Here is a 26,286-nt window from a genome sequence, read left to right as displayed (position 1 = left end):
ATAGCATGTTCTATATGTTATAGTTATTTGAATGACTCTTACCATAATATGTTACATTAACATAACAGGCACCTTCTCAGTTGGTTATTTATGCGTCATATAACGTACACTTATTCAGCCTGTTGTTCACTATTATTTATTTTTTTTGAATTGCCTTTCAAATGTCTATTCTTGGTGTTGGATTTTATCAAAAAAAATTCCCCCAAGAATGCGATTTAATACTCCAGTGCGATTTAATACTCCTTCTTTATTATACATTTTCGGCAGGTGCGACGTATGCTCTGGAGCGATTTATAATCTGAAAAATACTGTAAATACTTTTGCAGTCATTGATAAATTGCTAGTGTTTCTTAAACATAGGGCCACTGGCCCATTTTTACGCTGAGAGCGCCCCCGAGTTGACCACCAAAATCTCAGCTGTGGCCTGTATAGACTGCAGCAATACTCAGTTTTAATACACTTTTCCACCACTTGTGGCAGTAATGACAATATAAACAAACAGAAGAAGTCTGGAGCTAAAATCATAGAAGAGAAGTTTCTTAAGTGCAAAAATTATGACTAAAGTGGGGAAGCTGTATTGTCATTTGCACCTTGAATTTTATTGCTAGTTTATTTAAGAAACATACATATTATTATTAGTTAAGTTAGAATGTATTTATTTTAGTACTGCATAATAGTATGTAAAATTAAGATTTATTTTTGTTAAAGCCTGATCCAAGCCTTGATAATAATCTTTGTCATTAACCCATGCTTTAATATTATTTCAAAAGATTTGTCCTGTTAGACTGTAAGCAGGTAACATATAATTATTAAATACGATTAAAATCAAGAGTAAGGTGACCATTTCACTGTTAATAATTGAGTGGGCCTCAGACCCCTCGGTCGTGGAAAAGTTGGGCCGCCGGGTCAAAAAGGTTAAGAACCCCTGGCCTATCTTATCCTATGTCTGAGTGTTTGTTTTCTTTGTCTCTTGCTTTGACAAAGAGTATAAGAGGGTTCAATTTGTGAAATCGCTCTCAGCATTAAACATGTTTATTTAATGGCAGAAATAAACAAACTGAGTCAATCCTCTTGTCAGTCATCCACAATCTTTGTCTCGGTGGGCGAAGGCGGGCTGCTAGTTTACAACACAAGATGCACGGACAGAGAGCCTCACTAGTTGCGAATTTTTGGTGACAAGCATTGCGAGTTAACAAAAATTGTGAGGAAAAAATATCTTGGGTTCAATCCCGGGCTCGTGATCTTTCTGTGTGGCGTTTGCATGTCCTCCCCGTGACTGCGTGGATTCTCTCTGGGTACTCTGGCTTCCTCCCACTTCCACAGACATGCACCTGGGGATAGGTTGATTGGCAACACTAAATTGGCCCTAGTGTGTGAATGTTGTCTCTCTGTCTGTGTTGGCCCTGCGATAAGGTGGCGACTTGTCCAGGGTGAACCATGCCTTCCACCCATTTGTAGCCCCCCCCCAGCAAGTGAGATGAGCCAGTATAAACAATTTGTTGGGAAGTGATGGCAACATCAAAAAACAACAAAACTAAGTTTTTGAGCTTACATTTACAAAAGTAAAAAATACTAACAAGAAATCCAAGTTTATTGCATTTGTAAGAATTAATTGCATTGTTATCATTATTATATATAATGTATATGTTAGCGCTCAATTTGGTCTCAAAATAACACTGATAATAGGAACGTTTACATGTAATAATTTGTGGGACAATATTTAGTCCAGCAAAAATTAACATGACTGTGGTGGTTGAGTACTGAAATGTGAAATGTTGGTTTCATGGAAGAGCAACATTGCAGGTTACTTCATTTTGAATTTGTGGTCGGCCTCAGGAGAGGGCAGAGGTTCGGTGCTGGTCCAAACCAAAACATACTTGTTCTTGTGGTTTGCACAGCGAAGCAGATATGCAAGAATGTTTTCAACCTCATGTGAACAATGCTCAACATTGCCAAAAGCTAAACTTGAATAATAACTTTGTCAGCCGGTGTTGTGTTTAGGCCAACAACCTGGTGAAGAATTAAACATGAGGGAAAACACAGAATAATGAATATATCTTAAGACTAACGATGGGTACCTTTCACTTTTGAACCAACACAGTACCTGGTAACTGATACCGGTATCAATATTTGCTACTCATGTGTGTGTTAATATATATTAACAATTCAATAATACAATCTCCTTTTTTAATGTAACATTTAAAAATGAGCCTATTATTTTAACTGTGCTTTCCAATTGTTTTACAGTCATTACATTTCTTAGTCTCATTTACAAGTATTACGTTTATGGTAGACTTTGCATGCAGTTGTAATTTCAAAACCTTAGATGGTGTGTATAGGCTACCGTTTGTTGCCGAGCTAGGAAATTGTTTTTGCAATGAAGCTGACTGTCAGTCTAGCCTTCTGTTGAGCCCTACAAAGTGTTTGTACTGTACGTATTGTACTTAATTCACACTTGCTGTTGTAACATGCATGTTGGTTGAAGTTTTTATTACCAAATTTGCAGGTATTAAAATTGCCAGTAGCGTGGATATGACAAATCCATCAGGCTAGTACATTTTGGAAAAGGGGAGCCTCACTTTCCATTAGAGCATTTTACAGCAGGCACACTTGCTTTGTTTCCTCACAGGTGTTTATTTTGCAACCAGAAATGGCATCACGTGCAACAAAGGCATCGAATACTGGCAAAGTTTGATTTTATGTGAATTGTTCGATACCTGGCAAAACCAACAAAATGTGGTCGTACCTGCAAATGTACAGAATCCAGAACCTGTTCCTAGTTAGGACGTTAGAAAATGTACTGCACCCATCACGTTTGTTATGTTGGATTACTGCTTACTATAAGAACCCCGGTTTTAAAAAGCGCAACGTTGAAACGTAAGTTCAAAGTACAAAGCATCAACTGCCACTCACAAACAATGGCATTATCAGCTGGAACTTGTCATTCTACTACTTTCCAAAAGAGGGCAGTACACACTTCTTCAAATACAGAGAAATTTGATTTTTTCAAAAATTGATGTTATGAATAAATTGCCTTGTGATTTCTGGTATTTTCAAGCAAAAAAAATGTAATTCCAAAAATGATTATGTGCATACCTTTAGAATCTCTTGGTGATTCTCTGAGGCGTATAACCTCCCATCCCTGACTATGTCCTCTATCAACTCTTGGTAGTCCTCTGGAAAAAAAAAAAAAAAGTCCATAAAGAGCGTCTGAGTGTAACAAGAGAAATTTGCATACATATAGCCTAGACAACATTAAATTAATGGGACAGGAAATCAATTTTTTTGTTGTGTCACTGCTCACCATCATACGTAACGTAAGGAACCTGGAAGCCTTTCCCGCTGTTACCCTCGTTGGATCGGAATTGTATCCACAGCCTCTTGGAGCGGGAGGTGAAGGCGATGGGACGCTCGTAAGTCTGACACGTTTCATAGGTGGTCACAGAGTTGGAGACAGCTGTGAAATTAATGTTAAAGATTTGAGATCATTATTATTAATTGCGCATTATGTTGCGTGTGGCAGTTGTAGATTGAATACTACTACCTTATACCTTTCAAACTATGCTTTATTAACTTTATACATTTTTTTCTAGATGTGATCAGATTGTGCAAATGTAACTCATAATTGACACTAACAGCTCTTCCTCATGACCAAGTAGTCTCCACACTCATCCTCAATTGGCAGGAAGATCTCAGGCACCACAATAAGAATCCTACGCTTGGGCGGCGGGTTGATGGTCCACGTGCACTCCACGTTGGAGGGGTAATTCCCAGGATAGTTGGGTGACTCGATGTAACCGGTGAAATCTCCAAGCACGCCTCCACACTGTCTGTCTGTAAAACCACATGCCATTTCAGCAATCTATCAAGATAACTTATGGTGTACAAACATACTTTTGCACTGCATAATGTTTGTGGAGCCGTCAAAATCGGTGGTGGTGTTTCCAGGGCAGGAGACACAGTAGTTCTGGCCAAACTCCACCTGAAACGTGCCCGTGGGGCAGCGGATGCAGCGGTGCGTTGTTGTGTTGTAGTAATGGCCCGGAGAGCACTGAACTACGAGGACGAAAACATGGATGTTGGTCATCGATTTCTATTAGATTCATACATAAGTTATGAAAACTCCCAACAATTACATCCAAATGTACACTTCTAACAAAATATATACCACCTTTTAAAATCACAAAGACTTTGTTACTATGGATCCATAACTAATTCTCTGGATCTAATTCAAACAGTGGTGTGGCGTCAGGGGCAGCAAGGCCTTCTCTGCTGGCCTAACATAACAAGAAATCATGATCATAATTAAAGATAAAAATATTTTTTTTTTTACTTTCCCTGAATATCCAAAAGTATTCATATTGTCTTAATGTCATATTATGCTCCTTCCAGGGCTGTTGTTTTTAGTTTTAGTTTGTATTCAATCAGAAGTCAGCTAGCTTATGTTGCCATGCTGTATGATATCTGCCCGAGGCCTTCAAAATCAACAATGCGGGCGTCCCTGCACTGTAAGTGAACGGTCACATACAGTTGATGGATAATTGCAATAGCCAATCAGATCACGAGTTGTTGTCGGTAAGGCCTTCCAGATGGCCTCACGTTGAATGTGACATTTAGGCGTCCTGTGATTATATACTCACCAGGACCGTTCCCTGATGAATTTGAAAACACATAGAGTTGATAGACAGTTGCGATAGCCAATCACATCACAAGTTGTTGACAGTAGCCCTAAGTGCCTGATGTTAACGAGACTGTGATTGGATACTCACTTGTCATTCCAAAGTGAGTATCCAATTACAAGTTTCAATTTAGCAGGAAGTGTTGCACCGTAGCCAGACCGGGATAGCAGAGAAGGAGAACAAAACGTTGGCCGATATATACTTGCGAGGCCATTTTCAAAAAGGATATTTAAAGAGAAATTACATCTTGTGAGACGATGTCGGCCAACCCCGGAAGCTAGCTCAACTGTTCTGGCGATGAAACGGGGAAATGCTCGTCATTTCCATTCGAAAAAGCCGACAACGAGCGGTACCACCTCGAAGGGGTGCTACATATAGGGAGTTCAAATATTTTATTTTTCATCCATCCATCCATTTTCTACTGCTTATCCCTTTCAGGGACGCGGGGGGTGCTGGTGCCTATCTCAGCTGCAATCGGGCGGAAGGTGGGGTACACCTTGGACAAGTCGCTACCTCATCGCAAGGCAAACACAGATAGACAGACAACATTCACAAACTAGGGCCAATTTAGTGTTGCCAATCAACTTATCCCCAGGTGCATGTCTTTGGAGGTGGGAGGAAGCCGGAGTACCCGCAGGGAACCCACGCAGTCACTTTTAATATGTTTTTTGTACCTGTTTTGTACACTGTTGAGGTGGATCAATGCCCAGTCGTGCGTGGGTGTGTTTCTGTATAGTATTTCTCCAGCAATGGTCATGCGGTGATATAAGTGATGGTATTTTAAGAGGTAATTATTGAAGTCGGATATCATTGAAGGCCTAGGTGGGAAACGCAAGGTCCGCCACTGAATTAAAATCCTATGCAAGCACGACAAATTACTCACTGTTCTAATAAGATTTGCCGGAGATTCACGCATGTAAGTATTTTAAATAAAAAAATAGATAAATGCTTCAAATAACAATCTGGCTCAGATCCCAATAAAACATGATATGGCGCTATAGCTTGTAAGAATTTATTAGTATGACAATATTGTATAATTCAGTTCTATTTTTCATCAAAATGTTTGTTTGAACTTATTTTTACAAATTTAAAAAAATATTGTATTCATATTTCACAACACAAATGTGCATTTAAAAAAAGTTTTTTATATTTTGTAATACTTTCACAAAATTTAGTTATTTAATATTAATATAATTTTTTTAAAATCAGAAACGATTACATTAAAATTGGCAAAACAAATTTTCAAACATGTACTTTCATACTAGTAAAGGGTATGTCTATTTAGATGCGTGCAGTTTGCATCATTTTCACAGTTATAGAAAAAACAGGCTAATAAAGAAAAAACTGTAAACAGAAATTTTACCATAGAGGAATACAGTGAAACCTCTAAAGGTTAAATCTAAATATGTACAATTCCAACTTCAGGTTGCACAAAACATCAGAGTTCTTACAGCTGTCATGCATGAGACATTTGTATTATTGCATCACTTATTCCAAAAGAAGGAGCTGCCTCAACAAGAGGCAACAGAAGTGACAATGAGTAGAATCTTGGATTTGCTTTTTGGTTTTACGTTGGTTTACCTATTTATACACTTGGTTGACGTAACTATAAAATTAGATTATTCATAATTATAATTAAAATATGTTGTCATAGCTTTATGTCTTATACCTTTATGGAATCTTACTGTATCGATATTAAGTTTTACTTAAAAATGCTTATACATTTAATGACAATTTAATGATGGCAACAGTTTGACCTTGGAACAGACTATTTCTAATTTCTTTTTGTCTTCTGTAGGGCAGATTTTCTTCTAATTCCTAACAAAGAATTAGTCCAGGAGTGTTTTGGAGGGGACCAAGTTCAACCTAAAGCAGTTGTAGCATAACAGCTTGTCATAATTTATTGTGTTCAATCAGAGCTAAATAAATTAAAAAAGATTTAAAAAAAAATATATATATATATATACATATATACAGTCGTGGTCAAAAGTTTACATACACTTGTAAAGAACATAATGTCATGGCCGTCTTGAGTTTCCAATAATTTCTACAGCTCTTATTTTTTTGTGATAGAGTAATCGGAGCGCATACTTGTTGGTCACAAAAAACATTCATGAAGTTCGGTTCTTTTATGAATTTATAGTGGATCTACTGAAAATGTGGGCAAATCTGCTGGGTCAAAAGTATACATACAGCAATGTTAATATTTGGTTACATGTCCCTTGGCAAGTTTCACTGCAATAAAGTGCTTTTGGTAGCCATCCACAAGCTTCTGGGTGAATTTTTGACCACTCCTCTTGACAAAATTAGTGCAGTTCAACTAAATTTGTTGGTTTTCTTACATGGACTTGTTTCTTCAACATTGTCCACACGTTGACTGAAAGTCCTGACTTAAGTCACTTTTGATGTGTGTTTGGGGTCATTGTCCTGTTGGAACACCCAACTGCACCCAAGACCTAACCTCCGGGCTGATGATTTTAGGTTGTCTTGAAAAATTTGAAAGTAATCCTCACCTTTTCTCCTCCAAACATATTGCTGGGTATTGTGGCCAAACAGCTCAATTTCCGTTTCAAATGACAACCCATGTAATGTCAGATGAAACAAAAATGTTGCTGTTTGGCCACAATACCCAGCAATATGTTTGGAGGAGAAAAGGTGAGGCCTTTAATTCCAGGAATACCAATCCTACCGTCAGGCATGGTGGTGGTAGAATTATGCTCTGGGCCTGTTTTGTTGCATTTGGAACTGGTGATTTACAGAGAGTAAATGGGACAATGAAAAAGGAGGATTACCTCCAAATTCTTCAGGACAACCTAAAATCATCAGCCTGGAGGTTGGGTCTTAGGCACACTTGGGTGTTCCAACAGGACAATGAACCAAAACACACGTCAAAAGTGGTAAAGGAATGGCTAAATCAGGCTAGACTTAAGGTTTTAGAATGGCATTACCAAAGTCCTGACTTATACCCCATTGAGAACATAAGGACAATGCCGAAGAAACAAGGGCATGTCAGAAAACCAAGACATTTAGCTGAACTGCACTAATTTTGTCAAAAGGAGTGGTCAAAAATTCAACCAGAAGCTTGTGGATGGCTACCAAAAGTGCGTTATTGCAGTGAAACTTGCCAAGCGACATGTAACAAAAAATAACATTGCTGTATGTACACTTTTGACCCAGCAGATTTGGTCACATTTTCAGTAGACCCATAAGGAGCTCATAAAAGAACCAAACTCATGAATGTTTTTTGTGACCCTCAAGTATGTGCTCCAATCACTCTATCCCAAAAAAAATAACAGTTGTAGAAATTATTGGAAAATCAAGACAGCCATCACATTATGTTCTTTACAAGTGTATGTAAACTTTTGACCACGACCGCATATATAAGCATTTGAACACACAAAATAGTTACTGGTATTCAAATACTACAAGGGTGTCCAAAATGTCATATTTAAAAATCAAAGTGTATTTTTTTTAGATTTTGTAAAAAGGCAACAAACTAAAAATAACATCATAGTTGTCTTTGTAATCAGTGAGAGCAATACCAACATAAAAAAGCTTGCACACCTTTGGTCTCACACTCTTGAAAGGTGACAGCAGCGCTGCGCCTGGTGACCAGGTTACCTCCACAAGGGAAGCAGGTGGTGCGTCCTACTTCTGGCTGGTATGAGCCCAGTGGACACGGCATGCAGGGGGTGAAGCCGTCATGAGAGTACTGACCTGGGGTGCACTGACCTGAACACACACACACCATGACTTAACATTGTTTGTTAGGAGTGAGATGTCGCAACAGGGATGTTTTTATTCTCCTATCCCGTCACACCTTGTGTCTGCTAGGGGACTAATACAAAGAGTGTACAGATAAATCTACTTGTTTAGTCTGTTACGGTGGAGATGTGGATTTAAGCTCTGGCATCACACCACACGCTGAGTGTGATAACGACAGGAATGGAGACCAAAATATGGTGGCTTTGATTCACTTCTGAAAGTTCACATCTAAGCTTTTTTGGTTTTACACAAAGCAGAGCTATCGAGGCACTATCGCATCTTGTGTGGTTCCTTATCATGAAAAAGTCAGTTACAAGCAGCTTATTGTGTGTTGCCTAACTTTTTTTTTTTTAAACATAAACTTAAATTCACAGACATTATCTGACGATGATCTTAAAAACACTTCTATGTGAACATTCTTATGTTTGGTGCCAGCATTCAAAGCAAACATATGTGAAATTTAAATGTATACCCCATTTCTCACACAGTTTGATGAGCTCTACAAAACCCCCACTGTAACTTTAGGGTGTTTAGCTGAATCACCACAAAACTTAGTACACACCCTTGGAGGATTGGCAAGCACATGTGTGTACAATTTGAGCGAGATTGGTTGGAAAAACATGGCCACTATCAAGCAAAAGCATCCAGCAGAGGCAAGGGCAGGACTGGTGATTTGAAGGTCCTACAAGTCATGACCATTTCTCTAAGAATGATATTTAAACAACGGTAGCATATCTTCAAAATAATTTTAAGTAAAACCCATAGGGGGCGCCACAAGTAATTTACATGTAGCCTGACTGGGCTCAAACCCGTTTTCACTGAGGGCCAAATCACAGTTCTGGCTAACCCTCAGAGGGCAGCTTGCCACGGTCAATACATAGATATCATATGGATATAGATGTATAATCGCCTCATGATATTATTACACAATTGCCTATGCATTTATTTTATTATTTTACTAACAAAATTGATGGATAATTTAGTAGATGTTTTGGGATTTCTAATAACAAAAACAATTCTGGAATATCTTATTATATCATCAGATCACATTCAAGTTTAGAATTTGCATTCATTACAGTGTTTCTGTCAAAATGTAAAAAACAAATACATTTAGCAAAAAAAGAAAAAAAAGAAATGTGTTTTGAAGCATATTTTTTCAAGGCTTTTGCAGACCACATAAAATGATGTGGTGGGCTTCCATCAACTAAACATATTTTTCTGTCTTGTGCGCATTTCCGCAGTAGATCGCTCTTGTGCACTCATAAAATTAAATCTAGACTTTTTATATTATATATTGTGTATAAGTTGAACCAACAAAATATTGTGCGCAGTAGAAAAAAATCATATTAATCATATCATATTGTTATTTATTTATTTATTATTATTATTTCAAAGTAGCGCCAATCCAAAACCAATTTGTATTTATTTTACTATCACTTATTTTTCACATTTGCATAACCTATGAGTTGTTTGTTTACAGCAAACTTCCAATAAAAATAAGTTAATTCATCCTGAGAAACAATTAACGTATAACCAGGTTTGCCCTAACTGCTTTTTTCCTACATTTAATAATAATTATAATAATAATATAATATTAATTATATTTTTATCTGACTGTTATACGGCTCACAGAGTATGGACTCTTCTGAAACTTTCCTTGATCGTGCGTCTGCTCTTATTTAGAAAATGTCACGTGAATTTGATGTCAATGTAACAGAGTAGCAGTGCAGAACGTCCTCTTGTTCGGAGCTACTGTACATTTCTATATTACCTCCGCACTCTGAGAGGTTCCGAGCTCCAGCCACTTTGGCGACCTCCCTTCCTTCAGGTCCGGGGCAGACTTCACAAGTCATCTGTCCCTCTTCATCCTGATAGGTACCAGCTGGACACAGCACACACCTCCCCTGGTCGCCATCGTAGAAGGTGCCAACACTGCAGCTCACTATTGGACAGGTGGGGGAGTGACATTGGTATTTATCATATCAGTGAAAAAACCTGCAGTTGGACTCAACAAATAAAAGTTGCATTGTTTTGCCATGCGTGTGTTTATTCCGCATGTCTCTGGAAGGTGAGTGTTTTGTCTTGCGTGGACAGAAAAATGCACTCTGCCGAGGTAAAAATAGCCCTGTAATGTGGCATGGTGGTGATTATGTACCCAGGCTGGTGTATGACTTGTCTCCTCACCAAACAAAAACAAAGCTTTAGGAGACCCAAAGCTTAATGTTGTCTACACTTGTAATTAACGTCTATTTAAAGGACAGATCAGTGAATGGCGTGTCAATAGGGCGCCCCGCCGCAAAAGCCATGAGAGGGGAAGCCAGACAACAAATAAACCCGGATGCCCCGCGGCCACGCAAATCAAACAGACCTGACAACACTGCAGATTTACACCATAAACACAGCACTTCAAGTGTGTAACAAGAACATAAAATTTAAACAAGCCAGACTTCATCAGCGGCAGTTGTTTCCCCTTTGGAATCAAACAGGACTCTCAACTAAGCTAGCTTTGAATCATGCTGTAATTTGCAGCACATTTTACATGACAAAGAATGATAATTGTAGATTATTTAAAAGGACAACTAGAAAAGCATTCTGAGAGCGCAGACCTTTGCCGGGCCCTACCTGCCAATAGTAAAAACAAGTCCTGAATCCAGATGGTTAGCCAGATCCGCCCCAAAATGTATTCACCTGATCCTTATTCCATTTCTTAACAGTTTCATCAAAATGTACCCATGGCATTTTGAGCATTCTATAGTGGAATGAAAGAAACAAAGTGAAGCCTCTTGTCAGTCATCCACTACCTTTGTGTCTGATGGGAGTTCAGAAGTTAAAGCGAGTAATATAAACTTAAGGTACTGTGGTAAAACCGTTCCTGATCAGCCTGAAAATGTAATGACTTGTTCCTCATCCCATTTTGGACATTTTCTATGAAAGTTAGATAAAAACCTGCTTATAACTTTTTGAGCTATTTATAGCGGAATGACTCTTGTCTATCGTCCACTCTCTTTCTCTGTGGGGGGAAGCAGGGCCACTAGCATGGACGCAGGCACACACGCACGCATGCACGCACGCACGCACACACACAAACACACGCGTACACACACACACACACACACACGCCCATGCACAAAAGTAGAGGCTCATAAGGTAACCTAGCAGAAATGATCTGTATCAGACCCAAACTACAATTAGTTTTTGCTTATCCAATTTTAGACATTTCTTGAAAGTTTTAATGAAAATCCATCCATAACCTTTTGAGTTATTTTGCTAACAGACAAACCAATGGCAACAATAACACAACTTCCTGACACAGGTAAATATTTAATCAGTGTCATGATCCAACTTTTGTTGAAGAAGGAACCATTACTTTGTGTGGTAGAGCCTTTAAACCTTTTTAAAAAAAACTGCTGCTTATCTTAACCCAACAAATATCCCACAGATAGCACTACAGAAATAACTACTACTCAGCAGCCGCATCAATGAATACACAATGTCTTTGTACATCAGGAGTTGCCAACCTGACAATTGAGATCGACCAGTCGATGTTTGAGACTTTACTAAGGGATCCAGAAAATATTGGGATGGTTCTCTGCTTTCTCAGAAAGCATTTTGTGTTTAGTTGCATTTCGCCGGCTTTAATTTTCGACTTTAGTCGGTGAAAGCCTCAGTGAAAGTCTCACTGTTGAACAATACCAAAATAAAGCATGACCGTGGAGCTATTAAAAATACAAAGGCAAACAATGGACCTGCGAGGAAGGCAGGGTGACACTCGCATTTAAAGCTCTGACTCTGATTATTGATAATGATCACCAATCATAGGCAGGTGAAAATAATCAGTGTTCCATCCATTGGCGTGCAGAAGCCCCCCTAAAACATTCTTGAGCCCCCCTAAATAATTTGGTGTAGTACCCAAAGGTAAACAATGAAGGGAGCGCATAAACAGATGGAGAATCTCAACAGAAAAACCACAACAAAGGCAAACGGGAAACAACCTGGGGTCATGGTAGAAGTAAAAATAATGTTAAATGAAATAGAAAACAGACTGAACAAAATGTGTGCTCGGCTGAACGAAATACAGTAGGTAGGCTCGAAAGACAGCACAAGGACATGAAATGCTTATCAAAAACACATTATAGAAGTGAGAAATACTATTCAATCATTATCAACAATACATTATTATTTATGCATGTCATGCATGGATTAATAATTAAGTGTACTATTCATAATATTTTTAGACGAGTTTGTTTATTCAATGTCAATGTGCTTGATTTTCATTTTCTTATTGAGATTCCACCCTTTTCGCCCGGAAAAGGGTGGAATGCCATCTCCGGGTTGGGGAGGAGACCCTGCCCCAAGTGGAGGAGTTCAAGTACCTAGGAGTCTTGTTCACAAGTGAGGGAAGAGTTGATCGTGAGATCGACAGGCGGATTGGTGCGGCGTCTTCAGTAATGCGGACGTTGTACCGATCCGTTGTGGTAAAGAAGGAGCTGAGCCAGAAGGCAAAGCTCTCAATTTACCGGTCGATCTACGTTCCCATCCTCACCTATGGTCATGAGCTTTGGGTCATGACCGAAAGGATAAGATCACGGGTACAAGCGGCCGAAATGAGTTTCCTCCGCCGTGTGGCGGGGCTCTCCCTTAGAGATAGGGTGAGAAGCTCTGCCATCCGGGAGGGACTCAAAGTAAAGCCGCTGCTCCTTCACATCGAGAGGAGCCAGATGAGGTGGTTCGGGCATCTGGTCAGGATGCCACCCGAACACCTCCCTAGGGAGGTGTTTAGGGCACGTCCAACCGGTGGGAGGCCACGGGGAAGACCCAGGACACGTTGGGAAGACTATGTCTCCCGGCTGGCCTGGGAACGCCTCGGGATTCCCCGGGAAGAGCTAGAGGAAGTGGCTGGGGAGAGGGAAGTCTGGGTTTCCCTGCTTAGGCTGTTGCCCCCGCGACCCGACCTCGGATAAGCGGAAGATGATGGATGGATTGAGATTTATTCATATTCAAGTGAGCCTTATATAAACATGCACAAGTTATGGTGTGAACGATAAATGAACTATCCATCCATTTACTACCGCTTGTCCCTTTTGGGGTCGCTGGCGCCTATCTCAGCTGCATTCGGGCGGTAGGCGGGGTACACCCTGGACAAGTCGCCACCTCATCACAGGGCCAACACAGATAGACATTCACACTCACATTCACACACTAGGGCCCATTTAGTGTTGCCAATCAACCTATCCCCAGGTGCATGTCTTTGGAAGTGGGAGGAAGCCGGAGTACCCGGAGGGAACCCACGCAGTCATGGGGAGAACATGCAAACCCCACACAGAAAGATCCCGAGCCCGGGATTGAACCCAAGACTGCTGAGGACCTTCGTATTGTGACATCTTACTACTAATTTTCTCACATCTTGAATTGTTCAAATCTAACATATGTTATGTTCTTTAATGTAACTTGTTAAACATGTCTGAAACAAATAAATCATAACAACTGCATAACATAAACAACTATGGTGGCCATCTAAAGCCAACTCAGGTGTGTTTTCTGCAAAAACATGTTTTATTTTTGGCCAAAAGGAAATACAAAATGATTTAAAATAACTTAAACAAATTACAAATTTAATTGGTAATCTTTTCCAATTAATCTATGCTACTCTATTTATATCCTATTGCAGTGGTTCTGAAATGGGGGTGCGTGTACCCCTGGGGGTACTTTAAGGTATGCCAAGGGGTATGTGAGATTTTTTTTAAAATATTCTAATAATAGCAACAATTCAAAAATCCTTTATAAAAATATTTATTGAATAATACTTCAACAAAATACTTGAAGGTATGCCAAGGGGTACGTGAGATTTTTTTTTAAATATTCTAATAATAGCAACAATTCAAAAATCCTTTATAAAAATATTTATTGAATAATACTTCAACAAAATATGAATGTAAGTTCATAAACTGAAAAGAAATGCAACAAATCAGTGTTGACAGCTAGATTTTTTGTGGACATGTTCCATAAATATTGATGTTAAAGATTTTTTTTTTTGTGAAGAAATGTTTAGAATTAAGTTCATGAATCCAGATAAATCTCTATTACAATCCCCAAAGAGGGCACTTTAAGTTGATGATTACTTCTATGTGTAGAAATCTTTATTTATAATTGAATCACTTGTTAATTTTCAACAAGTTTTCAGTTATTTTTATATATTTTTTCCAAATAGTTCAAGAAAGACCACTACAAATGAGCAATATTTTGCACTGTTATACAATTTAATAAATCAGAAACTGATGACATAGTGCTGTATTTTACTTCTTTATCTCTTTTTTTCAACCAAAAATGCTTTGCTCTTGAATTAGAAAAAAATCACAGGGGGTACATCACTGAAAAAAGGTTGAGAACCACTGTCCTACTGTATTTACATTATTTTGTACATACGATCATTCTTGTGGAACTTTTTGGGCTAAATCAGGGATCTCGAGTACTAAATTTCACGCCATCTCATGTGTGTGCTTGCTGGTATGACAGCAAAGTTCCCAAAATTAATCATAAATGAAACAAACATCGAATCGCAATTTTTTTGCAAAATTTACCAAGAGGTGTATTCATGTTTTTCCTTCACTAAAAATGCATTACTCAACCTGTTCGTCACAAGTGCATTTTGTTTGACAGAAAAACAACAATAACTGCAAATAAAAATGCAACTATGTGGAACAGGTTTCCATCATGTTCAGGCCGTTACTCACATTGAAGATATAAGTTCCACCTAAACCACCAGTAATCGACGAGAGCAAACATTGACCAAGCTCCTAATACTTTCTGCATGATCCTCTTACACATGAACACACCGAGTACAGGTATGCATGTTCTCCCTCACATTAGGCAACAAGTGACGCAAGAAACCGTTACATATATCAACGCACAACTGTCGGGGCCATCTAAAAGTGGCAGGCCGTTTAAACCCGGTGCAAAACTCCCGCCCAATGCATTCGTGTAGAAAGCGGTGAGACAAAAGAGCGGCAAGCTTCTCTCCACAGCTGCCTCTGACACCTCCTACTACTTGATGGAGCACGGCTGCTGTGCGTCGCCCAATTACTTTTATTGCCGCCTTAAAAAAAAAGAAAGCAAACAAGTAATTCAAAGAGAGTGTTTCTCTCTTATCTCTTAAAAGCTTAATTAAAGGGACGTTGCTTTGGTTCCTCCCCTTCAGAGATGTGCCTGTAATTAATTTAGGACTGACTGTCTTGATAGTCTTAAGAACTTGACTTGAGAGAATAAATCAATGAGCCATTAAGCTCCACTGTGCTTCAGACGCAGCCTGGAAGCGGAAGCTCACAAAGGGATTAATTCATTATGTGCGGCTCAGCAAATTGTTCAATTTTGCAGTTAAAGAAAAAATATATATATAATTCTCTGAAGAGCGGTTCAATTTTTGGGAGTACCATTGTTTTCTCTGAAAGAGCATGAGGAGCCATCATCGCATTGTTCTGGAACAGCTTTTATTTGACAGAGGGAAGCTGTGAGAGAAGAGACAGAGTGAGAGGGAAATAATGAAAAAACCTTGAAGCTTTTCAAATGCAGAGACCGCTTCTATAGAGTCCTCCAATTGATGGCCCCAAAGAGGTTTAAAAGACCTTTCACCTCTATTCAAGCCCTCAGTCTTTGCCTACTTGATGACATAGGAAAACACTCGGGTATCACAGTGGTAAGGAGCTGAACCCAATAAAAGGGGTCAGCTTTCTGAATCCCCCCATTCTGCTCGACCCAATCGTTGCTCGCGCCCATCAAGCCCTGGCCCAAACAGCTGATGCTAATTGATTCCCATGGTGTGGCTGAAGTCAATTCTCTTTAGCAGTTTAGTGGCTGGGGGTCATGCAAAGTGGCCCCAGCTGGGGGGCACTTTGGATGCAGAAAGAGGGGCGCGGTGGGGGCGACACAAAACACTCAAAGTGCCAGCTTGAATCAACAGTACTTCCTAAACGTCTTAAAACAAACATGGAAGAACTGCACCTCTTTTTTTTTTAACACGCCAGTCATTCTAATGAAAAGTGATCATGACAAAAGCAGATTAAAAAGAGAGAGAAAACGGCGACTTGTGAATACAAATGAAGGCGAGTACACCGCAGAGCCAGCAGAAAGGAAGTGAAAAGCACGTTTCTCCGAATGCACTGGAGGCTGCGTTGTGGAGTTCCTCTCGGCCCCAAACGGGCTTTTCAATGGAGTGGGCAAACTGAAAAGGATCAAACTGCAGAGCTAAGCCAGAGCAGGAAGGCGGGGGTGGAGGAGGGAAAAATATAGCTGCTTTAAAAGAGCTGGAGGTTAAGAATGCCTTTCAGTCAGCCCACCACCACTCACACCATACACCTCCTCTTTTCTCCCAGATGACATGTCTACACCCTGCCATGGCCAACACACTCTTCATGCAGTGTTAAGGCTATTACTGAAAGCTTAAGAAAACATAATTTAAAGAGTTGCAGCACTTCAATAAATATGTCAAGATATCAAATAAATACAACTTCTTGACCTAGAGTACCTAATCATTTCAAGTTAGTGTTGGAAAAAGATAGTTGCAGCATGCCCCTCCAGTACAGTACAGTGATAAACCTCACTTTTCAGATGATTTAGTTTTCATCGAAAATTTTCACCAGAAGTTTCCCTTGTTTTTGTTAAACGTCTGGCAACAGACAAGTGTGATTAATGATTGACTGTGTCTTTGTGCGTTTTTTTTATTGAGTACAACTTCAAAATAAGCAACTCTAGGGCCACAAAAAGTTGCATGGGACAGCACTTCGATAAAGAAGGTGACTTTGGGAAGAATTTGTATTAAAGTGCAAAGAGGGCTGTCCCCTCACCTCCTCCTTTTGCGCGTATTGCCATCTTCACCAACAGGAGTCTTCAATAAAGGATTTACATTCATCATTTACATATACAGTAGCTCAACTTAAATGTGGCCCCATTTAAGAGATAGATAAATGATAAATAAATAAATGATAAATGGGTTGTACTTGTATAGCGCTTTTCTACCTTCAAGGTACTCAAAGCGCTTTGACACTACTTCCTCATTTACCCATTCACACACACATTCACACACTGATGGAGGGAGCTGCCATGCAAGGCGCTAACCAGCACCCATCAGTGAACCGGAAAGATCCACCCAAAATATCCGGACTTACTCACTAGCATTAGCTAATACAAGGTTGCTCAAGGTTAAACTGGGGCCCGAAGCAGAATTTTATTTTGAGACCCTTATTACACATTTTTTTCCACACTTCTGTATTTATGTGAAATGGTTGTTACAATGTTTTCATCAAACCTAAATTTAATTTGATGCCTGTTTTGTACTAAAATGAATTCATGCAAATGACATCGTTCAGTCATGTATTTTTTTGGTGCAAAATAACAATTTAAAACATCATTAAAACATAAATGTATAAACTGTGATCGGGATTCAAAACCCAGTATCTGTGTCTTTCAAAACAAGGACTAATGCTGTGCAAGGGACCAAGTTGGAAACGTCCTCCTCATGGCCATGGAATCCGAAAAGAAGACCAATTCCAACATCACGAACCAGACAACCAACGTCTAGAATAAAGATCCGAGTGGTAAAAGAACAAACCCCCAGCCTCGATTGCAACGGCATTAAAATTAATTCAAAGAAAGACCTCAAGATAGTGACCATCAACATAGAAGGCTTCTGATAGGAGAAGCAAGCATCCTAGCTCAGCTAGAAGTAGACATAATTTGCCTGCAAGAAACCCACCAAGACTCTTGCCCACCTGCAACCCCTGGAATGCACCACGCAGTGGACATTCCTAGCCGGACACATGGAAGCTCTATCTTTGTGAGAGACAAGGCACTTGTTGTCAAAATGGAGGTCTCGCCCCTTGGAAACATGGAGCTTCTGAAGATAGACACATCACATTTTGATATAATCTCTGTATACAAACCTCCAAATAAACAAATCAAATGGCCACACAATTCTGAAGTAACAACAAAAACCACACTAGTCCTGGGAGATGTTAACAGCCACAGTTCATTCTGGGGGTACAAACAAGAAGATCAAAGTGGAGAGGAAATCATTCTCTCTAAATTATTTATTTATTTATTTTTATTGTGATTACTTATGGAGTATATTGTGAATACATTGAGAACAGGAAGTGAACAAAAGTTTTAGCAACTGTTATGTAAAAGAAAAGGGGTAGGATTAAATAAGATCTGCTTCTTCCGACTCCTTTTCGAACATGTTGAAAAGAGAAACTGGAAATTGTGATGTATCATGTTGTATGCTTGCATGTTCGAAATAAACTCAAACTCAACTAAACTCAACTCTGGGCCTCAGCGAATGAACTAACATTCTTCTATGACTCCAAGAGCAAACCAACCTTCTTAAGTGGAAGGTGGAGACGAGGCTACAATCCAGACTTGGTGTTAATATTATCAGCAAAATCAAACAATTTCAAAAGGACAGAACTAGATCACATCCCAAAATCCCAACACAAACCTATCCTAGTAGAATCTCAACCACCGCTGAAAACAATGACTACTAAAGACCTACCAAGATTTAATTGATAGAAAGCAAATTGGCAAAAATGTACCAATGAAATTGAGAACACAAAAACCAGCAAAGAAAGTGTAGTTAACAACTACAATGTATTAACTAACTTACTATAGAAGGCTGCTAAAAGACACATTCTAAAAAGATGCCGTAAAAAATATGTACCCAGATTAACTCATTAAACAAGCACAATGTAATGTAAGTCAAGTCAAGTCAATTTTATTTATATAGCACGTTTACAACAACTTTTAAATTGAACCGAAGTGCTTTACAGGTAAAAAAAGCATAGAGCAACAGAAACAGAAAACAAACAAAGAACATAAACAATGAATGAGCTGAACAAAATAGTGCAAAAAGCAATACACTGAAAGGGGTCGAATAAAAAGTAAAACATTTGCTAAATAAAAATCCATCCATCCATCCATTTTCTACTGCTTATTCCCTTTGAGGTCGCGGGGGGCGCTGGTGCCTATATTATCTACAACCGGGCGGAAGGCGGGGTACACCCTGGACAAGTCGCCACCTCATCGCAGGGCCAACACATATAGACAGACAACATTCACATTCACACACAAGGGCCAATTTAGTGTTGCCAATCAACCTATCCCCAGGTGCATGTCTTTGGAAGTGGGAGGAAGCCGTAGTAACCGGAGGGAACCCATGCATTCACGGGGAGGACATACAAACTCCACACAGAAAGATCCCGAGCTCGGGATTGAACCCTGACTACTCAGGACCTTCGTATTGTGAGGCAGACACACTAACCCCTTTGCCACCGTGAAGCCCTAAATAAAAATCATAGTAATAAAAAGTGCGACAAATGTAAGAATACAGCAGATTATACAATGAAAATCCCTTCAATCAGTACACAATTGACCTTCGCAACTCGCTTCTCAGCCTCCTCAACAAAGAAATACGTGCAAGATGCCAAAAATGCATCGAGAACACAAATATGACAAAGCTGCATGGAAAACCGTATCAAAATTTCATTCAATAAATCAGCCCCCACAACGCATCTCAGCAGTCACACCCAAAGAAATTGCCCATCGACTGATTCTCTATTCAAACCTCCTACAAACCATCCAACCATCCATTCATGTTCTACCGCTTATTCCCTTTGGGTTCGCGGGGGGTGCTGGTGCCTATCTCAACTACAATTGGGCGGAAGGCGGGTTACACCCTGGACAAGTCGCCACCTCATCGCAGGGCCAACACAGATAGACAACATTCACACTCAAATTCACACACTAGGGCCCATTTAGTGTTGCCAATCAACCTATCCCCAGGTGCATGTCTTTGGAGGTGGGAGGAAGCCGGAGTACCCTGAGGGGACCCACACAGTCACGGGGAGAACATGCAAACTCCACACAGAAAGATCCCGAGCCCGGGATTTAACCCAGGACTACTAAGGACCTTCGTATTGTGAGGCAGACGCACTAACCCCTTTTTTCCACCGTGCTACCCTCAGCTCCTACAAACCGCACCAGAAAAACAATATACAGTATATGAGGAAAAAACTTCCCCAATAACTATAACCAGACAACAGAACTCAACTGGAACCTTTCACACTTACTAAAATTAAAAAAATAAATTAACCAATTAAAATCAATCAAAGCAGCAGGAATAGATGGAATTCCAAATAAATTCCTGAAGTATCTTGGACCAAAAGCTCTCAGATGGTTGCAAGCTTTTTACCACAACTGTCTGACAACCTCAAACACCCCCAAAAACTGGCAAAGAATATTACTCATCTAAAACCCAATAAAGACCCGACAAACCCCAAGAGCTACCGCATAATCTCCCTCCTCTGTACCACATACATAGACAAGAACCTCACCTATAACGAACATATCAAAACCTTAAAAAAGAAAGTCAGTACAAGAAACACTATTCTAAAAAACCTGGCAAACTCAAAACGTGGGAGCAAACCCACAATCAGGACTACCGCCCTTGCGCTACAGCAGACCGCGTACCTGTGTGGTGCCAAACCTCCCATGCACACAAAGTAAACGCAGAGCTGAACGAAGCATGCAGGATCATCACAGGATTCCTGCGCCCAACACCATTTAACAGCCTACACAGACTTGCAGGAATAGCACCCAAAGCAATATACAGGGAGGCTTTAGCAAAAGCAGAAAAGAGGATATAATTAACTGACACATTATACAAATGTTTCCATTTACAAGCCACAGACCAAATAGAAATATGCTTTGTTGTATGAACCTTGTCTTTGTGTACGCACATTTTATCCACCCATTGTGTGTCTGCAGAACATGGACCAGTCGGCAGAGCAGTGCTGTTGTTAGTTACTGTGCTAATTAATAGTTTGTGTGCTTGTTAATTGTTTTTAGTCCTATTACAGCAGTGGAAAAGCATTGTGAGGTTTGAAACACTCGGGAAGTATCCACAGCAATGTCGACACTGTCTCCCTCTTCCCTTTCTCCCTTTTTTTGGCTGAACACAAAGAAGATTAGGCAACAAGGTAATGTGGATTTTCATTTTTATTCCTAATTATTGTAGCGACCTCGAGGTTAAAGTTAAGGAGTTTTGTGATTTCAAATACTGAGTGCACCAGAGGGCTAGTGACAGACTGTATGCGCGCATCAGCTCATTGTTGATTTGGCTTTGTTATTAAATAGAAAGTTGATCCATCACTTCCTTGTTGTGTTTGTTTAATGTACAGTATTGTATAATGCTTTATATTGTGTTCAAAGTGTCAAAACCTTTACTAAAATTTGGACTTAATTCATAACTATCTTTTTAATTGTGATGAGACCAGACTTTTGGAGAAAAATATTCCAGAGTGGACCTTTATTACAGCGAAGGAGAATGCAGTCAATAGAGGACTGCCTCACACTGCTAGATTTAACGCAAAGCTAGTGGTGGCTGGGGGTTGACGCTATGCTTGCTAACCACTCCTAGACTGTTCAAGAAATGCCACAAATATTCAAGGACACAAAGTAAAATGATTTACCTTTTTTGTTTTTTATTGTAGCAACATGTTTGGTAACATTTTAAAGTGCACCAAAGGGACTTTTTGTGTGTGTGTGTGCGTGTGTATGTGCACGCGTGTGTGTGTGCGTGTGTGTATTAGCGGGCCTGGCTCGTAGGGTGTAGTGATGCGTCTAGTGCAGCATGCTAGAGAGACGTTGCATGTAGGGATGCATGTGACGCATAGCTCCTGCCACTGACCAACCCAGCTGGGTAAAGGAAGCCGAGTGCGTAAGCCTTCCGAGGTCAGTACATAGCCTCTCCATCACCAAGACCCCTCACCTTGCCACCTCGTGGCAGCACACGGTAACTGGAGTCTTGCGACTTCAGGCTAAAAGGTAGGGGATCGACCTGCTGCCTTGCGGGTAATTCCAGGAAGACAAAGGCTAGGGGAGCACACCCTGAGAGAAAAGCACTGTGATGGAGGCAGACGTAGGCGGGCCACGACAGACTGATGGTTCCGGCGGCCTCCTGCAGCTGTGAAGAGGTGCTGGTTGTCCTGGGTTTCCCCCTTGCCACTAGGCTCCATCTCTTTGTGGCGAAGATAGTGCGGCTGGGAACTGTGCACCCCCAGAGGCACTTAAAAAGTATCACCACACAGGTCTCTGCTTCTGACCTTGGTGGATCCAGAACAGCAATTGGATTCTAAAGCACAAAGTCTGACTGCGTCAGGATGTCTGATAACGGGGGCAGGTTAGAATGAACTGGGAGCCTCTAGTTAGATCCCTGCACGTCAGCGATGCAGGGCTATATTGGTAGCTATCAGCTGGGAATTGAGTGGCAGCTGATTTCGGAAGACCCCTGTATAACTGAGCAGCCCTATTTAGGAGCCACACTGCTCACCCGAAAGTTGGGGGAACGCCTAGAAAAGGTGGCCTAAACATTGCCCACTCTTCACATCCTGGGTAGGATACCGCACATACCGGGACATTCCACTACCGCGGTCGAAAAAACAAAAAATAAACAAGTTCCCCTGAAATTGGCTACATAGAACATTAGAACCCTCCTGGACAACAATCCTGACAGGCCGTAAAGAAGAACTGCGCTTGTTGCTGCGGAGCTCAGACGTTATGGAATTCACATCGCCGCCTTGAGTGAGACCAGACTTCTGGATGAGGGATCCCTAAAAGAAGAAGGCCAGGGTTATACCTTTTTCTGGAAGGACTACCCTACAGAAGGACCGCATCACCATGGTATTGGTTTGGCAATTAAAAACAGCCTGCTACCCAGTTTCACTGAAACACCTACCAGCATAAGTGAAAGACTTATGCTGCTAGGCAACTCTCCTCAGTGCCTGCGTGCCAACTCTACCATCCGAAAATGAGGCAAAGGACCGTTTCTACCAGGAATTAAATGAGGCCCTACAGCGCATCCCTAGCAGTGACAAAATCTTCCTGCTTGGTGATTTTAATGCAAGGGTGGGGAAAACCACCTTATATGGAAAGGAGTGATTGGGAAGCATGGTATCGGGAAGGTCAACAGCAATGGCATGAGGCTACTCAGTCTCTGTGCTGAGCATGACCTGAAAATCACCAACACAATCTTCCAACAGAAAAATAAACACAAGGCTTCCTGGATGCACCCACGATCCAAGCAATGGCATCTACTGGATTACATCATCGTAAGACGCAAGGACACCAAGGACGTGCACATCACCCGCGCAATGCGAGGTGCTGACTGTTGGACTGACCACTGCATTATTATCTCCAAGTTGCGAGCGTCAGTACGTCCCCCTGTTCGTCTCCGAAAAACTGGCAAGAAGCGGTTGGACTGTGCCCAACTTGAAGCAGACGAGGCCCGGAACAGCCTTTGATCCTCCATTGCAGGAAAGCTGCAGGAACTCGACCCCTTACTGAGCCCTGAACGCAGTGTTAATGACAACTGGACCAAGCTTAGCTCAAAGCTCTATGAGGCTGCAGCCGAGTCTATTGGCTACCGCCGTAGGAGGTATCAGGACTGGTTTGACGAAAACTCAGAATCCATCAGACCATACTGAACACCATGCACAAGGCCCATAACGCAGCCCTGAACAACCCTACATCTGTCAGGCTAAAGCAGCACTGGAGAACATCAAGGAAGGAGGTACAGCTTGTCCTACGAAAACTGAAAAATGACTGGTGGACTGACAAGGCTCAAGAAATAGAAAATTTTGCAGTGAAGAACGACATGCACAACTTCTATAATGCTGTGAAAACCATCCATGGCCCCAGGAACTCCTCTCTCTCACTTGTGAAGTCGGCTGATGGTTTAACCCTCATAAAGGACCAGTAAGAAGTTGTGGACAGATGGCGGAACACTTCCAGACACTTTTAAACCAACCTGCCACCTCTGATCTGGCAGTGCTGGATGAGCTGCCCCGCTACCCAACTATTGAAGAACTGGATCTTCCGCCAACCTTCTCTGAAGTCTGGGCTGCAATTAGGTCACTTAAGAACAACAAGGAGCCTGTCTCTGTACCAGAGCAATTTTCCACTATATTGCTGATATATGGAAGCGCGGAGCAGTCCCCCAACAATGGCGGGATGCAAATGTCGTAACCATATATAAAGGGAAGGGTGAGAAGTCTGTCTGTGGCAATAGTAGAGGAATATCCCTCCTGTCTGCTGCCAGGAAGGTTCTTGCCAAAGTGATGCTGTCAAGACTCATACGAAGCATAACAGAACACCTGTTGCCTGAGTCTCAATCTGGCTTCAGGAAAAATCGCAGCACTGTGGACACGATTTTCACTTCACGCCAGCTACAAGAGAAGTGTCGGGAGCAACATCAAGATCTGTACATGGCGTTTGTGGACCTATCAAAGGCCTTCGATACGATCAACGGAGACCTGCTCTGGGCGGTCCTTCTCAGGGTTGGTTGTCCGCGGAAGTTTGTAAACATTCTGCAAAGTTTCCACGAGGGGATGATGGCTCAGGTAAAAACAGGAAGACAGGAGTCTAGGCCTTTCAAGGTATCCACAGGTGTCAGACACGGTTGTGTCCTTGCACCTGTGCTATTCAACATCTTCCTCATGAGTGTCACCTGGCTACTGCACAAAGAAGTTAAGGGAAGCAGTGGTGTGTTGGTGGATTACAGGTTGGATGGAAGCTTATTTAACATCAGAAGACTGCAGGCAGCTACCAAGGTCAAAACTGTGAACATTGTGGAATTACAGTATGCTGATGATTGTGCCTTCGTGGCACATACATCAGAGGCTCTGCAGGCGACGTTAACAGCTGCTGTGAAGGCCTATAGTAGACTGGGTCTCACTGTGAACACTGTAAAGACGGAAGTACTCTGCCAGTGGAACTCCCCTCCGCTAACTCGACCACCATCACCTGTCTTTAAAATCGATGACAAGCCCCTAGCAGTAGTCCCTGACTTCAAATATCTTGGAAGCATCCTCTCTGAAAACTGCACCATGGACAATGATGTTCAAAATCGAATAAGGTCCGCCTCAGCCTCTTTGGTCGACTGCGTAAGAGGGTGTATGTGAACAAAGACCTCAGCATACGTACCAGGGTGGCAGTCTACCAAGCTATCTGTGCCTCCACACTATTAAATGGCTGTGAAGCTTGGACCCTATATCGCCGCCACATCCAACAGCTGGAGAACTTTCACATCAAATGTCTCCAGTGGATCCTTGGGGGGGACATGGCTTGATCGTGTGCCACACACCGAAGTCCTTAGCAAAACTGGTACCAAGCGCATGGAGGCCACTTTTCTCAAGTACCAATTGCGATGGACCGGCCAAACCATCAGAATGCCTGTTGATAGACTTCCGCGACAACTGCTGTATGGTCAACTTCATCATGATGGCCAGAGATCTGCAGGAGGCCAAAAGCGGAGATATAAGGACCAACTGAAAATAACTCTCAAGAGGTGTGGAATACAACACACACAGCTGGAAAGCTCCACCTCAGATCGCCCTCTCTGGAGGCAACTTTGTCATGAAGGCCTTCAACATTTTGAAGAGGAGAGAAGAGCAGCAAGGGAAGGGAAATGCCAGAGGAGGAAGATGAGCCCTGCAGCCAAGACCACAACAAACACTATCTTCATATGCCCCCATTTCAATAGACCATGTGGCTCTCGTATTGGACTTTTTAGTCACCTCAAAACCCACCAATAGAAGAAGTGGAAGTCATCATCGGATACGATGGACTACCATAAGCAAGTAAGTGTGTATATGTGTGTGTGTGGTTGTGTGGACGCATTGACTGTCAAGCTGGCTGTTGTTATTGTTGTGTTTGGATTAAAAAGAGATTGTTGAGCTTGGTATGGTATGTTGATGCATATACAGTATACATACTCTTTCTAGTGTCTTCAAAGTGTGCA

The 26,286-nt window shown here is 41.2% G+C and overlaps 1 protein-coding gene across 6 annotated transcripts in view; it reads right to left on the bottom strand.

Moving 5' to 3' along the window:
* The window catches only part of scube2 (signal peptide, CUB domain, EGF-like 2), a 59,565-nt gene that overhangs the window by 3,794 nt on the left and 29,485 nt on the right, over positions 1 to 26,286 (bottom strand). For all 6 annotated transcript variants that reach the window (XM_061883113.1, XM_061883122.1, XM_061883145.1 and 3 more), the window contains 6 exons: positions 10,216 to 10,386; positions 8,244 to 8,411; positions 3,895 to 4,056; positions 3,637 to 3,834; positions 3,305 to 3,457; positions 3,097 to 3,176 (listed from right to left, as the gene is read on the bottom strand). In XM_061883113.1, coding sequence (XP_061739097.1) covers positions 3,097 to 3,176; positions 3,305 to 3,457; positions 3,637 to 3,834; positions 3,895 to 4,056; positions 8,244 to 8,411; positions 10,216 to 10,386 — 932 coding nt within the window. The remainder of the gene's footprint in view (positions 1 to 3,096; positions 3,177 to 3,304; positions 3,458 to 3,636; positions 3,835 to 3,894; positions 4,057 to 8,243; positions 8,412 to 10,215; positions 10,387 to 26,286) is intronic.

This window comes from Nerophis ophidion, linkage group LG02 (assembly GCF_033978795.1).
Source record: "Nerophis ophidion isolate RoL-2023_Sa linkage group LG02, RoL_Noph_v1.0, whole genome shotgun sequence".
Classification (NCBI taxonomy): Eukaryota; Metazoa; Chordata; class Actinopteri; order Syngnathiformes; family Syngnathidae; genus Nerophis; species Nerophis ophidion.
Note: the sequence above shows the minus strand (reverse complement) of the source record. Positions and strands in the feature narration are given on the sequence as shown.